General features: G+C 28.3%; 1 protein-coding gene across 34 annotated transcripts in view; it reads right to left on the bottom strand.

The window, feature by feature from the left end:
- The window catches only part of LOC101896394 (calcium-activated potassium channel slowpoke), a 200434-nt gene that overhangs the window by 57445 nt on the left and 122047 nt on the right, over positions 1 to 20942 (bottom strand). For 22 of the 34 annotated variants that reach the window (XM_020036250.2, XM_059125402.1, XM_020036246.2 and 19 more), the window contains exons 10-12: positions 13580 to 13732; positions 12673 to 12828; positions 2998 to 3110 (exon numbers count right to left, since the gene is read on the bottom strand). In XM_020036250.2, the coding sequence (XP_019891809.1) occupies positions 2998 to 3110; positions 12673 to 12828; positions 13580 to 13732 (422 nt within the window). Of the gene's footprint in view, positions 1 to 2997; positions 3111 to 12185; positions 12299 to 12672; positions 12829 to 13579; positions 13733 to 20942 lie in introns of all 34 variants that reach the window. The other 12 variants (XM_059125405.1, XM_059125406.1, XM_011293618.3 and 9 more) reach the window with 1 other exon arrangement.

Here is a 20942-nt window from a genome sequence, read left to right as displayed (position 1 = left end):
TTGGCATTCCAGTTTTATTTCGTTTGTAACTTGCTAAAGAACTAAAGTTTTAAAGAAAACAATTCGATTTATTCTTTGTTTTAAAAAATTTTAGATGTTTTTTTATTGTTGTTGTGGGTGTTCGATGCTCATGTAAATGATGTTTGAAATGTTTTATTACGACAATTGTTGTTTTTTTTTCTCGGTTCGTAATAAAATATGAAAAATGAGTTTGCAGTGTGACAACTATTTACACCAATATGTATGTATGAATGTACGTAGATGTTTTATTAAATGATTTGAAATATGTTGAAGACATTATTCACACAGTGTCATTGTTTGAAGATATCCCTTATTGTATTAAAAAACAAGTTAAAAAGTATCAGTCGGATTTGTCGACAGATGTATACCCTCAGCCAATGTTCGATTATTTAAATATATTTTGACCCTTCATGCAGAGGTTTCGATGGAATGTGCCAATATTGTCCATTTCGTATCGGATATAATATAAATATCGCGAAAGAGAGTTGGATGCTTATTTTGCTTTCTTTGAGCTTTTTGTTTTTCAAAATCTTAAACCCTATGAGTAGGAGGTACCAGAAGAAATGGTCCGATCTCAACCATCTTTATAACAGGTATTGTGTTGATGAAAATATTGAGATGTACCAAGTCTGAATGGAATCGGATGTTAATTTCGAGTTTAATGAGCTTCAGGGGTATTCAAAATTTTCACCCTTTGTGGAGGAGGTACCAGGAGGGGGAGACCGATATATTCCATCTTCACACCTTGGCTTTATAAAAATATTGTGATGTGTGAAATATGAAGTGAACCGAATGGTTAGTTGGATTTTATAAAAGTTTTGGGTATTCAAACCTTTGATCCTTTGTGGTGGAGGTACCAGAAGAAGTGGTAGAAGTGTAATTCGAAGACAATCGGACTCTTCGATAAAATTTTATAAGTGTTATAATTATTTAAAATGTTAACCCTTTGTGGGGGAGTTACTTGATGGAGTGGACTGATGTTATCCATTTTCGCACCTGACCTAGTACTGACGCAAATATAAGATTTGCAAAGTTAAGTCAAAATCTGATCATCCTTTCTCTTTCTGAGCAGTAAAATATTTTTTGAAAATGTCTAAATTTTGTGGCGGAGGGAGGAGTGGACCTATATTTCCCATCTCCGAACTCGATCTAATACACCCTTTTCAAACTCGGCACAGTCCAATATTTTTGTGTACGTTAGGTAAGATCTGGTGTGAATATGGAATATATCGTTTCAACATTTCTGGTACCTCCGTCCCAATTGAAAAATGAAAAATTATAACTGTCATAAAATGCGAAAAAAAGAGTCCGATTGTCCTCTAATTTCCAATCAATATTTCTATCAAAACAAGCTTTTATATATATAAAGGATTTATTAGTCTATGAATATAGCATTTATCTGGTACCTCCCCCATAAAGAGATCAAAATGTTGAATAAAATTTTCATAAAATGCGAAATAAGCATCTGATTCTCTTCAAATTTCACACAGCCCAAATATTAGGTGTGAAGTTAAAATATGTAAAATAGGTACCTTCTGGTACCTCTCCCACAAAGGGGTCAAAATTGTGAATAATCACAACGCTCATAAAATCCGAAATAAGCATCGAATTGTTTTCAAACTCGATACAGTCCAATATTTTTATTAACACAAGATCTGATGTGAAGCTGGAATATGTGGGCCCCATCCTTCTGAATTTTGAATAATTATAGCTCTCCTAAAATTCAGAATAAGCATCCGATTCTCTGGAAATTTCACAAATCTGAATATGTTTATTAACACAAGATCTGCTGTGAAGATGGAATATATCAGCCTATTCCCGAACTGGCATATGCTGAGAATATAAATTTGACGACAAAACCGCCTGATACCAGTCTACTTCTTCTGGTACATCCCCGGCAATTTATGACATCTCATATAAATGACATCTCAATATAGTCCAATTTTTATATGAGAATTTGGTCAGATGCGAAGTGGACAATTTTGATTCACTCCTTCGGTATCTCCTACATAAAGGGTCAACATTTTGTACAAAACCGCCTGATACTCTTTTTTTACAAAAAATTATCAAAATGGCGCCCAAGTGAATCTTAACCCATTGCAAAAAAATTTCAGGTGCAGCACCATTTGAGTTGAATAATTTCGATCAAGCTATAAAATTTGGTACGACAACAATGTGAATTATAACGCATGAATTATTCGTATTGAAAATGGTCCTTATTGGTTCATGTTTAGATATAGCTATCATATAATGGGACCACTTAATTCTCGATTTGTAACGTTTTAGACACAATATCCATCCAATATTTCCTTTATGAAGATACTAAAATATTGGTCCATTATTGCTGAAGCACCTGTGTAGAGGTACCTTCTAATTTAAAGTATTTTAAGGTTTCATATGTGTTTCGAGGATTTTTCAGTCCCAATTTTGGTGGTCAAGCCCAAACCCAAATTTATAATTTATTAAACCGTTCTTTTCAGAGTTCCTATAATTTATATAAACAACAGGATAGCTTTCTACCTCCATTTCTTTTTAATATTGGCATCTGTGAATCCCTCATTAAGTCCTTAGTGATTTTATTGCAAGTCATCAAATTAGGTTCTAAAACTTTTTCAATATTTCTCCTTTAATTTAAAACAAGACACTGTGTAAAAAATATTTTTTTTGTGTTTTTTTTTTTTTTTTTGGTTTTTAAACTATGAAATGCCATTTTGATTTAATGATTTTTTTTCCTTTTCCATTTTTTTTTTTTGCAGGGATGGATATGTTGTATGTGTGGTTTTGGAAGTATGTTGGTATGTATGTATGCATGTGATTTGTATGATTATATGCTCATATATAGGTTAAGGTAAGTAAGGTTTTCTTTTTTTGTTTTTTGTTGGTAAGTAGGTAAGTAAGTAGGTAAGTAATACGTTTATATAGTAGAGAAAAAGAGAGAAATAATATGGTATGAACAAATCATCTCTAGGGTCTTACTCGCTGGCTTGTGGGAATGTCATGCCGGTAAATGAAGGTGATAGGGTTTCGGTATACATCTCACACCCTGTACCTTGAAGATAATCATTTTGCCAGGCCTGAGTATCTGGAGACTGAAAGTTAAATACACAACAAAGTTTTGTATGATTATGAATTTTGTTTTTAGGTTTTCAAGGTGGTAGTTTGATTGGTTGTTTGGTGGTTGGATTGGGTGGTTTGATTGGATTTTTGAGAAAAAAAAAAAAAACTTTCTTTCGAATGGGACAAAATGAATTTTGAATTTTGGGGTTCCATGAATTTTATAAATTTTTATTTTCGAATGATGATAATAATGAGATTGTGTGACATCAGGTCAATACATCTTACATGGGCCAGGTCACAGGAGCACACAATATAGCGAGAGAAAAAAACAAGTTAAGAAATATGAAGCTATAGAGAGAGAGAGAGAGTGTTGTCAAACATTAGTCGCCTTTGGTTACGTTGCTGATTCTCTTCAAATTAAAAAACACACAACCTTTTGGTTTTGCTTTCTGAGAGAGTTTTGGGGTTAGAGTGGAATTTCAAAATGTGTGCAGCACATCATCATGATCATCCTCTGTGGTTGTATGGTTATGGTTATGGATTGTTTGGTGGCTTGGAAACCATGCTTAACCAGACTACTATCACACAGTTTTTTGGTTTGGATTCGCATTTTTTTTCGTTTTGTTTTGGGTCGATAGAAAGGATAGATAGATGGTTGCTTGGTCGGTTGTTTTGGCAACGAAAATTCTGTACACTTGCAATAATAACTTAACAAAAACAAATTGGCATATTGAAAAGCTTTGAGCTTAATTAATTTCTTGTTATCTTTTTGTTTCTATTTTTGTATTTTTTTCTTTTTGTTTTTGCTGCAGCCTTAAATTAACTATAGCACTAACCCTAGGTGTGTTGCTTTGTATGTTCTTAAATAGTTATTTTTTTTATAAAAAAATATGAAATTGATTTTTTTTTAGTCTTTTTGATGAAAAAAAAAATTGTTTCGATGATTTGAACATGAGAGAGAAAATCTAAGGTGTGCCTTCAGTTGTTGGATGTTATAGTAATGAAATAAGGGGAAATAATTTGAAATTTAGTATGATAGATACCCTACACCACTTTGCTAATTTAACAGATATGCCGAAGCATTTGTATCTTTTAAATTACTTGTATTGCTCATTTGATATATATGGGAGCTATATCGAAATCCGAACCGATCGAATTTAGCAAAGGCATTTCTATATTTCCCCAAAATATTGTTGTTACAGAGTGCATATTACAGCTGCGGAGGACAAAAATAACAAATCGGATAAACTATATATATGGGAGCTATAGCTATATCTGAACCGATTTCGATCAAATTTGGCATACTTATTTTCAGGCTTAATTTGATTGTATGTGCAAAATTCCATACTATTCGGGCTGATTTTATACGTTTGGTGCACAATAAAAGGCAAATCGGACGAAGATATATATGGGAGCTATATCGAAATGTTTACCGATTATCTCCAATTTCATTAGGGTTCGTCCTTGGGCCAAACAAATGATTTGTGGAAAATTTCATCTGGATCGGGTAATAAATGCGAACTGTACTTTGTTCACAAAAATACATGGACAGACGGACGGTCGGTCATGCATAAATCGACGGTATATTAAGTTTGTCATTCCGTTTGTAACACCTCGAAATATACATTTTAGATCCCACAAATTATACTTCTATGTCTTTGTATATATTCTTGATCAGCATAAAATTCTATGTCGATTTAGCGAAGTCCGTCCGTCTATCCGTCTGAGGAAATCACTCTAGCTTCCGAACGAAAAGAAGTAGGTTGATAAAATTTTACTCAAATGTATATAATATCTTCAGGACTTTTGAAGATAGACTTTTGGTATTTAAAATGGCCCATGTAGGTCCACGTTTTGGTATAGCCCCCATATAGCGGTACCTCCCGATATTCGGTATTTTGATGATTTTAGCGACATTATTAACCGAAATTGTTTCAAATTCGGTATTTGAAGTTCGTAATGGATACTGCAGCCTATGACAGAAAATTGTTCTGCAGGTCCACGTCATCGTTTAGCCCCCATATAACGGTACCTCCCGATATTTGGTATTTTGATGATTTTAGCGACATAATTCACCAGAATTGCTTCAAATTTGGTATTTGAAGTTGGTAATGGATGCTACAGCCTATGACAGAAAATTGTGTGTGCAGGTCCACGTTTTGGTATAATATAGTAGATATATAACAGCTACATTTGGTATTTTTAAGATGTTAACAGAATTTTTAACAGATTTTGTTTTTGAGAATTGCCAACTTCGTTGCAAGTGGTGAAGGGTATTCAAAGTCCGAACCGGCCGAACTTATGGATTTTTACTTCTTTTTTTATTTAATGCGATTTTTACTCCCTCTCTAAAACGAGCTAGGCATAGTCACCCTTATTGGATTGGTATTGGAAAGGAGAAGGGGAACAACCGAGAGTATTTTGGAGCTCTGACTCTCACCTTTCTTTTTTTTTTTAAATTAGCCAAAAAGTATGCAATGAAACATGTTTTATTTTTAAGAGTTCCATATGGAGAGTTTTTTAAAGTTTTCTAGACCGGGTTAAAACTTATTTCCAATTCTGGCGTCCTTTGCTCTGTAGTACTATCATAGATAAATGAAGATATAGACAACGAAAAGCTCTCACCGTTTATCTTCGAAAAAAAAAAATCGGATCAGGTATTAGTATCAGGGAGAGAGAGAGAGAGAGAAGGAAAGAAAGCGAAGGCCGAACCACTTTCTTCCTTCACTTTATTCTCCCTTTTCTATTCCACAAACTTTCGCCATCCGATTACGGATATTCTATGCAAATCTTAAGCTTGGGTAATAAAATTGTCTAATAATTCATATGAGCCAAAAAGTATGCACCAATTTTTGATTTTATTTTCTTTACAAGTTCTCTCACAATTTGTTCAATATCATGAAGGGAAAATCGCTTACATTCTTGCAGTTCTGGAACAGAGCAATCATTTATTGAAAACTTTATATTTTAATGGCTGAAAAATCAAAATCGGTATTAATCGACTTCGAGACCTTGACATGGAGGCCAAAATTGGAAATTCTTTTTTGTAAAAAATAGGTATTAAGAAGTAAGGCAAATTCTGAGGATTAAGATTTATTTTATGTCGAAATCCATTTAGAAATAATTGAGTGAAACAAACTGAATAGTCGAGTTAAAGGAGAAAAATCGAAACGTCTTTTTTTTGATATTAATAAGGGAAAACCCGTCATCGTCGTAAAGTTTTTTTTACATTTTTGCAGTTCCAGAACCATATTCTAACCAGAAAAATATTATTCTAAAATTATAATTGTCTGAAAGAAAAATGATCCTTTAACGTTAATATTTTCATTACTATAGCATCCAACATTTAGGCACATAAACATTATTTAGTCAAAGAGGTTTGTGATAAATTCAGAGGATTTTTCCAAAGTTGAATAAAAAAAGTTTTTTTAATTCACAAATAAAATAAAATATTTTCATAATAGAAAATATAAAAAAATATATAAAAATAATGACAAATATTTCCCCAAATTTATCACAACACCCTCGAAAAGAAAAACAAGCATTTCATTAAAAAAAAAATATATATATGTATACATTAATGTAGAACATGTAGATAATAAGTATGTATGTAGTAAATTATGAAAGGTGTCATAGTTGTAGTTGTTGGTTTCGGTAGTATTAGTAGACTAGAGAGTAGATGATAAAAAAAGTAGAACACAATGTTTACAAAACAATAAATCAAATGAAATCCTCTCAATAACAATAATCGTAATAACAATAATAATGACAATAACAGTAATAATCATAATAACAATAATAAATATAAGAACAATAACAATAAGAGAACTAAATACATGAAGAGAACGTTTTCTTATTTATATTTCATTTTTTTTTTGTTTTGTTGGTACTTAATTTATTATAGTTTTGTTTTTTTTTTTTTTATATGGAGCAGTACAATTATATAATAAAAAGCTGTTTCACAACATCGAAGGCAATCAATTTTCTTGTTTTTTTTTTCAACACATTTATGAAGAAACATAAATAATATTTATATGTATATATTTGAAATAGACAGCAATGATTGGTTGTTTTTTAAAAATATATAATTTGTTTTTGATAATAATTATTTGACAATAATACAATTAATTTTAGTTTGATGTTGTTGATTTTTTTGGTTTGGTTGTGTTTTATTTTTTTTTTTTTTTTAATTAAAGAATGTACAAAACACAATTTCCGTTTGGGGGGAGATAAAAAGTTTGTACAAGAAAAAAAAATATTTCAAAATAAAAATGAAATTTTAATGCCATGTTTTTGAGGTCTCGTCCGGAAATGTATATTTATGAATATCAGGCTATATTTTAAATTGAAATACCTAGCAAATTACTGAATGATAAATTTTATGAATTCAAAAAAATTTATAATGTGTTTTATATTTTTTTAAAGCGTTTTAGAGAAAACTGGCGCTTTTTAAAATGAATTTAAAACAAAATATGAAAAGTAATCCTGAAAAGCACTAATGCTGTAAGTTTTATGGATAAAGATGACTAATGCACTGTAAAGTAAACAATTTCATAGCCTTCTGAGAAACAAACATTTAAACAATGGAAAACCTGGCCCGATTGGAATATGCCTACAGAAACGTAGTTTACAGAATTTTTGCATTTTGGATGAGAAATAGAATATACAGTTAAATTGAACTCCACTCTAAATCTGACTTTTCTATCTTAAGAATAGCTATATATAAATTAACTTTAGATGGCATTCGACAAGTTAAAAACCTTGTATCGTCTGCATGACTTTGAGAGTGATTCGAATCGGTTTACGAGTTTTAAAATATCCTAAATAAGCTAAAAAATGGGTAAGAAAAAACGATTGAGGTTTCCATATTATTTTTTTCCTCTACAGTAGAGCTTTTAAAGGCCTTCTCTGAAATGGATTTATAAAAGAAGAGCTTTCAAAAGACTAGGGAAGAGCTTTCGAAAAACCTCTCCCTAAAGATGAGCTTTAAAAGGTCTTCAGTCTTTAGAATAACCTGTACGACTTTCTTTTATGTCGCATAGCTTTGATAGATCTTCTCTACAGAAGGGGTTTAAACAGCTATTCCCTCTATAGTAAAACTTTATAGTAAAACTTTTTTAAGTGTCACATGTCTCTCGGAGAGCTTTAACAAGTTTTATGTCCATAAAAGCTTTTTAAATGGTATTCCATCTTTAGGAGAGCTTTTAAGTCATTTTAAGCTTTAAATTGTAAAGGACAGCCTATCTATCGGAAAACCGTAAGTGGTGTTCTTAGGAGAGCTTTTAAAAGTATTATATTTACAAAAAAAACTTTAAAACACATTATGTAGGGTAAGTGTACCAGTAGTCGGCACTTTTAGGATTTTCGCGTTTTTAATCGCTCACCATTCTGAGTGGAACATCTCAATTATTACAAATTTAATTTATTCAGATTCGAAATTTTGTATAATTTTTGCAATAATAAATAAAGTTTTAATAATTTTTTATTAAATTTCTTAAATTTGTAGTTTTATTAAAACAATGCTTTTTTGCCAGTAGTCGGCACCACTTGTCAATTGTCGGTATGACATTTTCCAACAGTCGGCATACCAATTTTTTTGTAAGAATAATTAATAATAATAATTAATTGATTCATTTTGTTTAGTTAAACTAATTCGACGTCTTTATTGTACTTTTCTTAAGAATATGAATTGTTGAGGACCTTCACAGACAAAAATTTAATTTTTATTAGAATAATTCATCTTTTCTTAGCAAAATTGTGCACAAAGATAGCTGACAATATATTTGAAGTAAACAAAATACATTTAGTTATAATAGTTTCATTTATTTGGGCTTAAAAATAAAAAGTGCCGACTACTGGGACATGCCGAACTTAGGCACACTTACCCTATGTAAAAGGTTTTCAAATAGCATTTCTCCAAAGAAAAGCTTCTAAGAGTATGCCATCTATAGAAAAACTTTTTAAAATTTTCTATTCATAAAACATTTTAAAAGGAGTTCCATTCAATAGAAGTTACATCTATAGAACATCTTTAAAAGTGCTTTCATCTATCAAAGTGTTCTTAAACGGAATACCATCTACTGAAGAGCTTTTAAAGATTTAGTCAAAAATCTGACGAATGGAAAACTTTAAAAAAAATTCAATCAATCGAAGAACTTTTGAAGGTATTGCATCTATAGAAAAAGCTTTGAAAGTCCTTTTATATATTAAAGTGTTTTTAAATGACATTCCATACAAAAAATAACTTTTAAAAATAGTTCAACTATAGAAGAGCTGTTAAAGGTAGGTCTTTTTTTAAAAGTCTTCTAATGGAAGTACCTTTTTAAACCTTCTTATTTTAAGTTCTTCTAGATGAAGCCTTTGCTATCTTAAGCACGTTTTCCTCCAGTAATAGAAATTACATATATCTATAGAAGTCCTTTCGAATATGATCTTTGTATAGAAGTGTTTTTAAATGTACTCTGTTTTGGAATAACTTTAGGAAAATAGGCCACATATAAAAGAGCTTTTAAAGTCCATCTATAAAATGAATATAAAAATTTATATTGTTACCGAAGAGCTTTCAGAAGTCGTCTATCAACAGAAGATCTTCTAGCAACAGAAATACGCATTAAAGGCTTTCTATTTATAGAAGAGCTTTTGAATATCTTCTATTTATAAAAGTTATTTTAAAGTTCTTCTATTCTTTTCTATTCTATTATATTCTATTCTATTAAAGTCCTTTCAAATATAATATTTGAATAAAAGAGCTTTTGAATGTATTGTATTAAAAATAGAACAACGTGGATTTATATATTTTTACCGAAGAGCTTTTAAAAGTCTGTTTCATAAAAGTCAGACTTTTCGAATATATTTGTTATATAAAAAGCTTTTGAAGGTTGTTTGCTTATAGAAGAACAATAAAAATTCATCAATTCATATAAGAGCACTAGGAATTACTTTATACATAGAGAATATATAAATAAGCTTTTTATGGTAATTTCTTTTAAGAACAGCTTTTGAAGGACATATATTTAGGAATGAACTGTTGAAGGTTAATAATAAGTTTTTGTAGGGCATATACAACTTACAATAAGCTTTTGAAAGCTTCCTATTTATATTTCCCATTTTGTGAGCAGCAATTTATAATTAGAGAGTATTCCATCAGTGATAGAGCTTTTTATGGGCTGCTGGTGATCGAAAAGCTTTTGAATGAATGTTTTAGACTTAGGCAATAGCTTTTGAGTGAATGGCTTATGTTTATAGATGAACATTTAAAAGCTCTACTAACTATAGGAGACATTTTAAAGCTATGCTGCAGATTGAATAATTTTAAACGCTCATATATTAATAGAAAACATTTTACCCAATTTTTTTTTTTATAATTATGAATATTTTCTATTTTTTTTTGTAGGTAACTTCTTTACAGCACAGCTTGTGAAGGACATATATTTAGCAATAAGCTCGTAAAGGCTTCTTACTTATATTTCCCATTTTGAGAGCAGCAAAGTATGATTAGAAAGTATTCCATCAATAAAGAGCTTTCGATGGTATTCTAGTTATCAGGTCCTTTGGAAAAAGATTTATAGTTATAAAAAAGCTTTCGAGTGAAATTCTTATATTAATATATGTGCCTTTGAAGCTCTGCTAACTAAAGGAAATATTTTATAGCTATGCAATAGATAGAGGTATCCTAAATGCTCATAGGAATTTTACTAAAAAGCTTTCCTATATGTATGAAATGTCTTCTATTAATTGAAGAGCTTTTAAAAGTTTCAAATTTAAAGCATGGTAGTTAAATTGCCCCCTATATTCAACAGAGCTTTTAATTGTATTTTTGAGCTTTTTGATATCATTACCAATGAAAAAACTTTTAAGAACTTTTGGGTGCTTTTGGTCGAATGTCTTTTATTGTTATTAATGTAATTATTCTTATTTTTATAATTATAATTATTATTATTATAATTATTATTTTTATAATTATTATTATTATTATTATTATTATTATTATTATTATTATTATTATTATTATTATTATTATTATTATTATTATTATTATTATTATTATTATTATTATTATTATTATTATTATTATTATTATTATTATTATTTAGCAATTAATAGGCCCTTAAAAGCCTGTATATTATAAAATACAGCTTTTCTATAACCTTATAACTTTGAATGTCGTCTGTTAACAGAAGAGCTTTAAAAAGTCTCCAATGTACAGCATAGCTTTTAAATGCCTCCTATATTAGACAGAGGTTTTGAATGTAATCTTAACTAACGAAAAACTCATACATCGAAAACCTTTAAAATTCTGTATATAAATAAAAGAGGCCTTCCTATATCCATATAATCTTAAATGTTGTCTTTTAACAGAAAAGCTCTCCAATGTACAGCATAGCTTTTAAATGTCTCCTATATTAAGCAGAGCTTTTTAAATGTATTCTTGAGCTTTTAAACGTACCTCCTGTCAAGAGCAGAGTTTTTGGAGTTGTTGCATATATTGAGTAAATTTTTATTAGGTTCTTAGTACGGCAGAGCTTTTGTAGGTCTCCCATAGATAGATGAACATTTAAAGGATAAAGTCTTATAGGGCTAAATAATGTACTATAAAAAGCACTCCTACACAATCTTATATTTGAAAAAGCTTCTAGAAGCTTGTCTTACTTTTTTCTTTGTTTATTTTGAGTCATTTTCTCACTTTTTATTAGTTTTTACTTTTTTACTCAGAAACATGGCACATTTGGTCAAATAGGAATTAAAAATACGTTTTTTATACAAACTCAAATCAAATATAAGCTCAAATATTTTCAAATAAAAAATTATATAAAAAATAATTAAAACTAAATTGCATTTTTAGACAAACGATTCCAACTTAAATCCAAATCAAACAAAAGAAGAATGACGCTCAAACAAAGTGTAGTTTCAGAGACAGGGGTTGGGAGATAGGTGTGTGTGTGTATGTATAAAATGTTCCATAGACATACGAGTAGGTGTAGTAGTTTTAATACGATTCTTATAACATCTTATTTTTAAAAACATAGGCGTATTTCATAATTATTTTTTTAATTTATTTGTATCTGACAAAAAAACAAATGCCTGTGCATTTTTTTGTGTTAACTTACTCAGTGGCCTGAGCAAAGGGTATCCCGATAAATGTCGGACTCAAGGTTTCTGTGTACATTTCCATGCCTGTGCCACGTAGATAATCATTTGTCCAAGACTGCATGTCTGGCGACTGTAGCGAATCAATTAAATCAGTAGATGGTTTTTTATAGATATATTGGAGGTTTTATTTGGTAAATTGTTGAATGAAAAAAGAAAATTGTTCGGTTTTTTCTTGGCTAGCTTAAAAAAGAGAGATAGATAGATGTGGCTAAGGAGAACTGCAGCAGCAAAGTCGTTGCCATGATTCTTTCGATTCTTTCTGCTCATGTTTGTGATAATGTGTGTGTGTGGGTGTGGTATTTACTTAGATAAGTTCTGGCTGTAGTCTTGTTGTTAGTTGCCCACCTTGCTCTGTACCGCCAGAGGGCGGAAAGCAGAGGTAGATGTGATTCAGATGTTGTTCAGTTAACTATGAAATGGATGTGGATAGCTCTTGAAACTTACCGTTTTAAAGGAACGCATGGCAAACAGATTGGCCATCATGGTTGAGAATCCGGGCGCCAAACAACTTTGTGCGATAAAACCCAGCTTCAGCTCCGCCAGACAGATGACGTCATCACCCTGTTTCCAATCCCACGAGGGAATATTAAGTAAATAGGCCTACAAATGGATGTCACAAAATTACAAATAAAATAATAAAATCGAACAGAATTGTTTTAGCATTTCGTTACGAAATTTACGAATTGAACATTAACAACATCAAAAGCCGGTTACGGAACAACTCGACAACGTTCCGGAGAAGTTGTCACTTTTCTACTGGAAGGATCAATGGCGCATTGTAACAACGAGTATTTAGATGGATATGTGGTATTGAGTTTCGTTTCGATTCGAGATCGCGTTTTGCAAAATAACTTTATAAAGGGGTTGGGAGGGAGGGTTTTTCTTGGTGGTAAATGGAGGTGGTGGGGGGGGGGTCACAAATAAACACACACAAAGTCTCAATGTGCTGAGGGGTTGAGGGGGAGGGGGTGTAAATGATCCCGGGGACCATTAAGGGTTTATGAACAACGGATCAAACGGACAGTGTTAGGGGGTAGTGTTTTTGGGGGGTTAAAAGGGGGAAGGTGGTGAGACAACAACACATACATAGCATACGAGTTAGAACAACATTTTAGACAGAATGTAATACGGGTCACATATTTCGAACGCATATGGAGGACCCACTCAATATCCACTTCCGGTATACATGCATACGTTTTTTAAGAGAGTGCGTGTGTTAGTTGATTAGGTTTGAATTTTTAGCTTAGAATTACGTTTCTTTTTTCGGTTTTCTTTTTTTTTTTCTTATTTTTTGTGGTTAGTCTAGCAAATATTAGTTGGAATGTTGAATTTAAAAACCAATATTTATTACCTTATTGTGATATTGCATTAATTGTATAATAACTCTTATATCATCACTATAATTTTTGATAGAAATGACGCGCATTATATTGGCAGCATCTTCAGCATCTGGATCCTGACAATATTTATTTGCCAGCACTAAACAGGCATCAGCTTCATGGACCTTAATAATAGTATTATAGAAGAATATAATAAAGTTATTATACATTTAAAGGTGTTTTGTTGTTGGTGTTTTGATGTTTAGTTTTTTTTTTTTTTTTTCAGTAGAATTTTTTATTTATTAATTTGTAGTTGTTGTTATTTTTTTTCTGAATAGAATTAAATGAATTGTTTGTATGATTTTCCTTTCCATAGATTTAGATGTAGATGGGTGTGTGTATGTGTATAGGTGTGTGTGGGTGTTGGGTTAAATATTTATATGGGGTGAGGAGGGGGGTAGTATTGGACAAGTGGTTTTTTACTGATCATTGTTTTTTTTTTTTTTTGTTTGTTAATAATATTTTTTGTTCATTTTCAAATTGACATGACATGTACAAGTACACATATGTATGTATGAGTATTGTTTCGTATTGTATGTATGGGTGACACAGAGTCAACAATTGAAAGCCCATTTATGAGTTAAAATGACTTGAAGTAAGCATTTATTTATATGCAAAACAAACAAATAAAATGATTGACTGAAGAAACAAAAAATTCAAAATGAAATGAAAAATAAAAAAAAAAATAAAACGAAATATTTTTATTTAAATGAAATAAATATTACAATAGTTTTGTTCTGTTATAATATTTTTAGATATTAAAATTTTCAATATTTTCCATTAACTGATATTTAAGATTAATAGGTTTTAATTAGGATTTTTGTTTTTATGTTAAAAAAAATTATTTAAAATAATTTTTTAAAAGAAAATTATTATTTCAAGAAAATTATTAATTTTATAATTGAATAGTTTTTTATTAACCATTTTTGATTTTTAAGTAAAAAAAAAAAATAAAAAATTTATTTAAAAATATAAATAATTATTTAAAAAATAAAGTAACTTAATAGTTTTTAATTAGTTTTGGTTTTTAAGATAAAAAATAAATTCTTTATTAAAACATTTCAATAAATATTTTAAAAAATTATATTTTTTTTCGGGAAAATTAATATTTTCATAATTTAATAGTTTTTAATTAAGAATCAATCAATTTTAAAAAACATAATTTTTTTAAGAAAATTATTTTTCTATTTTGGAAAAAAAATATTTTTTAAAAATTAATTTTAATTTTGTCATAAAAAAATAATATTTTTAATTATATAAATATTAATTATAAAAAATATTAATCTTTTTAACTTAAAAACAAATTCTCAAATTAAAAACTATTCAATTATTAAAAATAATAATTTTCTTGAAAAAAATTATGTTTAAACATTAATTAAAAAATTTTTTTGGTTCTTAAGTTTAAAAAGAAATAATATTTTTATTAAAACATTTAAATTACTTTTTTTTTTAAGAATTTTTGTTTTAAGTTAAAAAAAATATTTGTTTTTATTAAAAAATTTAAATTAAATATTAAAAACATCATTATATAAAATTATAATTATATATTTTGTTAAATTAATTTAATTTTTTTTAATAAAAAAAAATTATTTTTTTAAACTTAAAAACAAAAATTCTTAATTAAATTAATTGTAATTATATTAATTATTAATTAAAAAAAAAAATTATTTTTTTTAACTTAAAAACAAATATAGAACTATTAAAAAAAATATTAATTTTCTTGAAAAAAATTATGTTTTTTAAAATTATTTAAATTTTTTAATAAAAGAAATTATTTTATTTTGTTAACAAATTTAGATTAATTTTAAAATAATCATATTTTTATAATTCCATAGTTTTTAATTAAGAATTTTAGTTTTTAAGTAAAAAAAATATTTTTTTATTAAAGCATTTAAATTAAGATTTATATTAAATACATTTCTTCTCAAGAAAATTATAATTTAATAGTTTTAAATTAAGAATTTTTGGTTTTAAGTTAAAAAAATATTTTTTTATTATTATTTATATTAATTTAAAAATAATAATAATTTTTTTTTCAAGAAAATTAATATTTTTTATTTAAAATTTTTGTTTTATTAAAACATTTAAAGAAAAATTTAAGAAAATTAATATTACAATTTAATAGTTTTTAATACAGAATTTTTGAAAAGAATTTTTTCACGAGTATTTGTATTTTTATAACTTTAATTAATAAATTTTGCTTTTAAGTTAATAAAAATAATTAAAAAAATTTAAATTATTTTTTAAAAATTGATTTTTTTAGGAATATTAGTATATTTTATAACTTAGTAGTTTTTAATTAAGAATTTTTGTTTTTAACTCAAAAATAAATTTTTTATTTAAATGTATCAATTAATTAAAAAAAAAAAAATATTCCCTGCCTTACCCCCTGGTAAACATTACCATCGTTCGCCACTAATAGACAAACGTTGTTTTTATAAAAACAACAATAAAGGGATAAAGCCTGACCATTTTGCAACAACAAAATATATTTTTCAAGAAAATTATTTTTTTATAATAAACTTTTTATTAAAAAATTTAAACTAATATTTAAAAAATAATTTTTCAAGAAAATGATAATATTTTTCAATTAAGAATAGTTGTTTTTAAGTCTAGAAAAAAAAAAATTGTTTTATTAAAATATTTTGATTAATTTTTAATAAATCATTTTTTCAAGAAAATTAATATTTTTTTAGTTTTTATTTAAGAATTTTTGTTTTTAAGTATGTTTTGTTTTGTTTTTAAGTTTTATTTAAAAAAATATGTTTTTTCTATTTTTTAAATAAAACTTAAAAAAAATCTCGTGAAAAAAATTTAATTAATTTTTTAAAAATCATAATTTTTATAATCTTTATTAATAAATTAAAAACATTATTAAAACATATCAATATTTTTTTTTGTAATTTAATAGTTTTTTAATAAGGAATTTCGGTTTTTAAGTTAAAAAAATCAACTTTTTATTAAAAAAATTGAAATTAATTAAAAAAAATAAAAATTAATATTTTTTGTTAATCAATAATTTTTAATTAAAAATTTTTATGTTTACGTTAAAAAATAAAGTTTTTATTAAAACAATTAAATTAATTCTTAAAAAATCGTATTTATCGTTATTATTATTATTATTATTATTATTATTATTATTATTATTATTATTATTATTATTATTATTATTATTATTATTATTATTATTATTATTATTATTATTATTATTATTATTATTATTATTATTATTATTATTATTATTATTATTATTATTATTATTATTATTATTACCATTATTTTATTAAATATATTAATTTTATTACCAGAACAAAACTATTGTTTTGAAAAATTGATAACTTTGACAATAATAATTAATAAATTTGTATGTGCTTTTGGTTACAGATACTTTAACAAATATATGGCAACAACAAACATTAACGTGACATTTTTAACATGCATAGAACAATTACAATAGATAATGCTTGATAGTATGAAAAGAAATATTGTGAAATATATTTTTTAAAAATAATTTCTAAGAAAAATTTTGTGTAACTGTGGTTGAAATAAAAGCCTTTTTCTGTGAATGGTGCTGCATCAGGTCAAATGTGAGGTTAAAAAAATTGCATTTGGAATATTTATATACATTGCAAATATAATCATATTTTTTTACATTTTTGTATTTAAAAGGTCTAATCCTAGAATTCTAACCTAGTTTGCCATAATGTTTCAGAGAATTGAGAATTTAATAACATTCATATGTACGACGGAGTTTATAATAACCACATGCGGCTGGTCGAAGTGGTGGATTTCTGACTTACGGTGTGCTATGAAACTGGATATTTTCAAATATCATCCAACACAACAAAAACGATTTAAAACAACACGCATCCTGCCTAATACTTCTAAATAAATTGCTTAACTCTAGTTTAGTAAAAACTCTCGATTTTTTCCTCAGGTAGGTATTTATACCCTGGTTCCGGGAAAGTATTTTTGGGGACCAACCCGGATATCCGGATATTTGACCCGAAATTTCGGATCCAAGACCTGGGTTAGACCAGCATCGGACGTACGTATGGACGTCCTGAGAGGAGAAAGTCTCAAGCTCCGGCCGATCCCCAATAACCTAAAACGGCATCAAATTAAAAAAAAAAATCTTCAGTCGCTTAGATGGTGTTGGACATAACCAGAGGAGAAAGTCTGCATCCCTGGCCGAATGTCGACTACCCAAAACAACGTAAAATTTAGAAAAAAAAAGAACCAAATCGAAGCCATGGTAAAATTCTTGAAAATCAGTTTTCTATCAATTAAGGAACAGGTATGACACAGTTTAAATAAGAATCAGATCTTTATTCCGCGTATTATGAGCTTCATGGATATTCAAAATTTTGACCCTTAGTGGGGGAGGTACCAGAAGGAGTGAACCGATAATTTGAAGACAATCGGACACTTACATCATATTTTATAAAAGTTATAATTATTCAAAATGTTGACCATTTGTGTGGAAGGTACTTGATGGAGTGGGCCGATATTGTCCATTTTCGTACCTGGCCTAGCACAGATGCAAATATTAGAATTCGCAAAATTGTAGCAAAATCGGATCATCACTTCTCTTTCTGTGTAGTAAATTATTTTCTTGCAAAAGATTGACATTTTGTGTGGGAGGTACCAGAAGGAGTGGATCGATATTGCTCATCTCCGATCTCGATCTAAGTTTGACAAAAATATTACGATGTACCAGTTATCGTGCGCATCAGCCAACCTGGCAGACGGACGTACAGAAATCGCTAGATGGACTCCAAATGTCCGGAAACGAATTTTGTCCAAAGACACCCAGGATCTAAAACCGTTATTTCGGTGAGGAGCATTTTAACCATATCAAATGATCTAGCCATATGGCTGAGGCTATAAAAAAGTTTTTGGGCGAAGCCTTTATATGTTTGGTTTATAATAGTGGAGGGTGTAAACAGGTAGACAGACATAGAGACTTCGACAGATCTCACAATCAAAACCAATGACAAAACAATGTAATCATAGAGCAACGAAATTGGAAGAATATAAAAGCGTGACTCTCTTTCCGGCCTTGGTCGAATATACAAACTCTCTCTCTCGAGAGAGAGAGATAGCTGATAAAGCCGCTGATAATATTTCTTTGAAATCTTTGTACGGATCACCAGCCAAAAAGGAGTCAAGTCAGTTCTCTTTTAACTTTTCCTATAAGATTCGGAAGAACGGTTCTTCTCTTCCGTACGAAAATAGAGAACAAAGTAAAAATACAATATTTTATAAAACTCTAGAAGAGTCCAGTTAAGAATATAAAAATTCTTACACTTTTCGCTTTCTCTTGCTGGGCTTTTCCAAAAAAGACAACATCAAGAAAAAATGTGTTGTAGCAATAAGTACAAAATTTCGAGTTTTACGTATGAGTGATGTCATAAATTTCATATATTCATATCACTCATACGCAGAGTCTCATTTCAAACGACCAGAGTCGACGGAACTATTTCGTTCGATCGAGCTAGATTGCCACAAATCTAGTGGGCAGCAGCCCCACGAAAAAGAAAAAAGCAAAAGACAACCCAATCCTAATTCAAAGGAAGTTGCCTTGATTGGGAATATGTTCAGCAGGTAAACATTAAAAGTTGAAAAAAAAAAACTTTGCCGAATCGAGGAAATTAATTTGAAGATATATTTTATTCAAATTCAAATGCTGAATCACAATTACAATGTCGATTTAATGATTAAAGGATGATTTTCTCAACAGTCCGACCCTTTATATAAAAGTGGATAACAACGATCAACGGTAAGGTATTAAGACAAAGAAGGAAAAAGGTTATCACGCTAAAATATCATGATATTTGAGGACAAAAATAATAGACATCAAACCTCAAAGACCCTTTAACGTATATGGCATAATGTAGTTTTAATACAGACAGAATGTGTCTTCGTAGTGCTTGGGTAGTTATGGTAATATCGAAATATCTGACAGAATTATCTTCCTAAAGTTTCCTAAATTAAAAAAAATAGGTTGATAAAATTCTCTCAATAATTACTTGCAAAATTTGAAAATTTTCTACAATAAATTATGTATTTACACATGCTCTATTTCAAGTAAAAAAAGCTGCATTCGCTAAAAATATAAATTTAAATTTTGAAAAAACAAAAATTTTTTCACAAATTAGCAAAAAATTAAAAACAAATCTTTAAAATCTATTGACTAATACATAGAACACGGGGGCAATTGTTATAAGGGTAATGATGATCGAATATTTTTTTCTTTTTCCAATCTGTATTTAATCCCTGATAGAGGTTTCTCCTCCAACTCACAGGTCTTGCTAGCTTCTCCGCATTTCCCTTACAAACAATTGCACCATTTTGCAACACATTTACAATTAAATTTACAACTCAGTATTCTTTACAATTATCCTAAACTATTTGCTATAGAGTTCTCTTCAACTTGAGTCACACAAGGTTTTCAGCAAAAAGTAACTTTAGTTCTTAATTTTTTTCTCTAAATACATTTTTTGATTATTTTGCAATGGATATTCTATTTTTTCAATTTTAACTTTTCAAAATTTAATTGTGAAGTAATATTTTTTTTTTAAATATTTGGACACCAAAACTCTCAGTTTTTTCCCACTTAAAATTGTATATTAATTTTTATGGAACAATAGAGAGAAAAATATGGTGTCGATTTGCAATAGGTTTTAATAACAAACTTAATGGGTAAGTATCTAAATATTTAATTTTCTCTTAAAAGTAATATTTATTTACTTTTTTTTTACTTCAAATAATCCTTGTTCTTATAAACTTGGATTTTTTTTTTAAATTTGATTAAATATTTTTTTTTATAAATGTTTATATAACAATATCTAATTTATAAATTTATATTTTAAACATTTAACATATTTGACCTGAATCCGAAACATAGTACACTGTTGTTGTTGTGGTGGTGTAGGGTGTTTTTTTAATGTTTTTTGTTGTTATTGTTATTTTGTTGAAGATATAGCGATAGAAATGAAGTCACATTTAAAGCTATAGAGTATAGAGTTATATATAGAGGTGTTTTGGCATTGTTTTTTTGTTGTAATGTAATATTTATGTTTTTTTTTTTTTTTTGGTGAAACCACTATAAACAAAATTTAAGTGCATTATAGGGAATTTCTCTAATAGTTGTATGATTAATTTAATGTGTAAATATATTCTATTAAATATATATTTTAGAGTGTAAAATTTTCTCATTGATTTTTGTTGATCCAAAATGGTAGAAAAAAAGCAGTCACATGATATTTTTAGTGTTTTCAGGTCATTCAGTTCCGCTGGACTTCTTTGGACTGCCAGTGCAAAATTTCACTA

Source organism: Musca domestica, unplaced genomic scaffold (assembly GCF_030504385.1).
Source record: "Musca domestica strain aabys unplaced genomic scaffold, Musca_domestica.polishedcontigs.V.1.1 33, whole genome shotgun sequence".
In the NCBI taxonomy this organism is placed as follows: Eukaryota; Metazoa; Arthropoda; class Insecta; order Diptera; family Muscidae; genus Musca; species Musca domestica.
The sequence above is the reverse complement of the archived record's forward strand: the minus strand, read 5'-3'. Positions and strand labels throughout refer to the sequence as shown.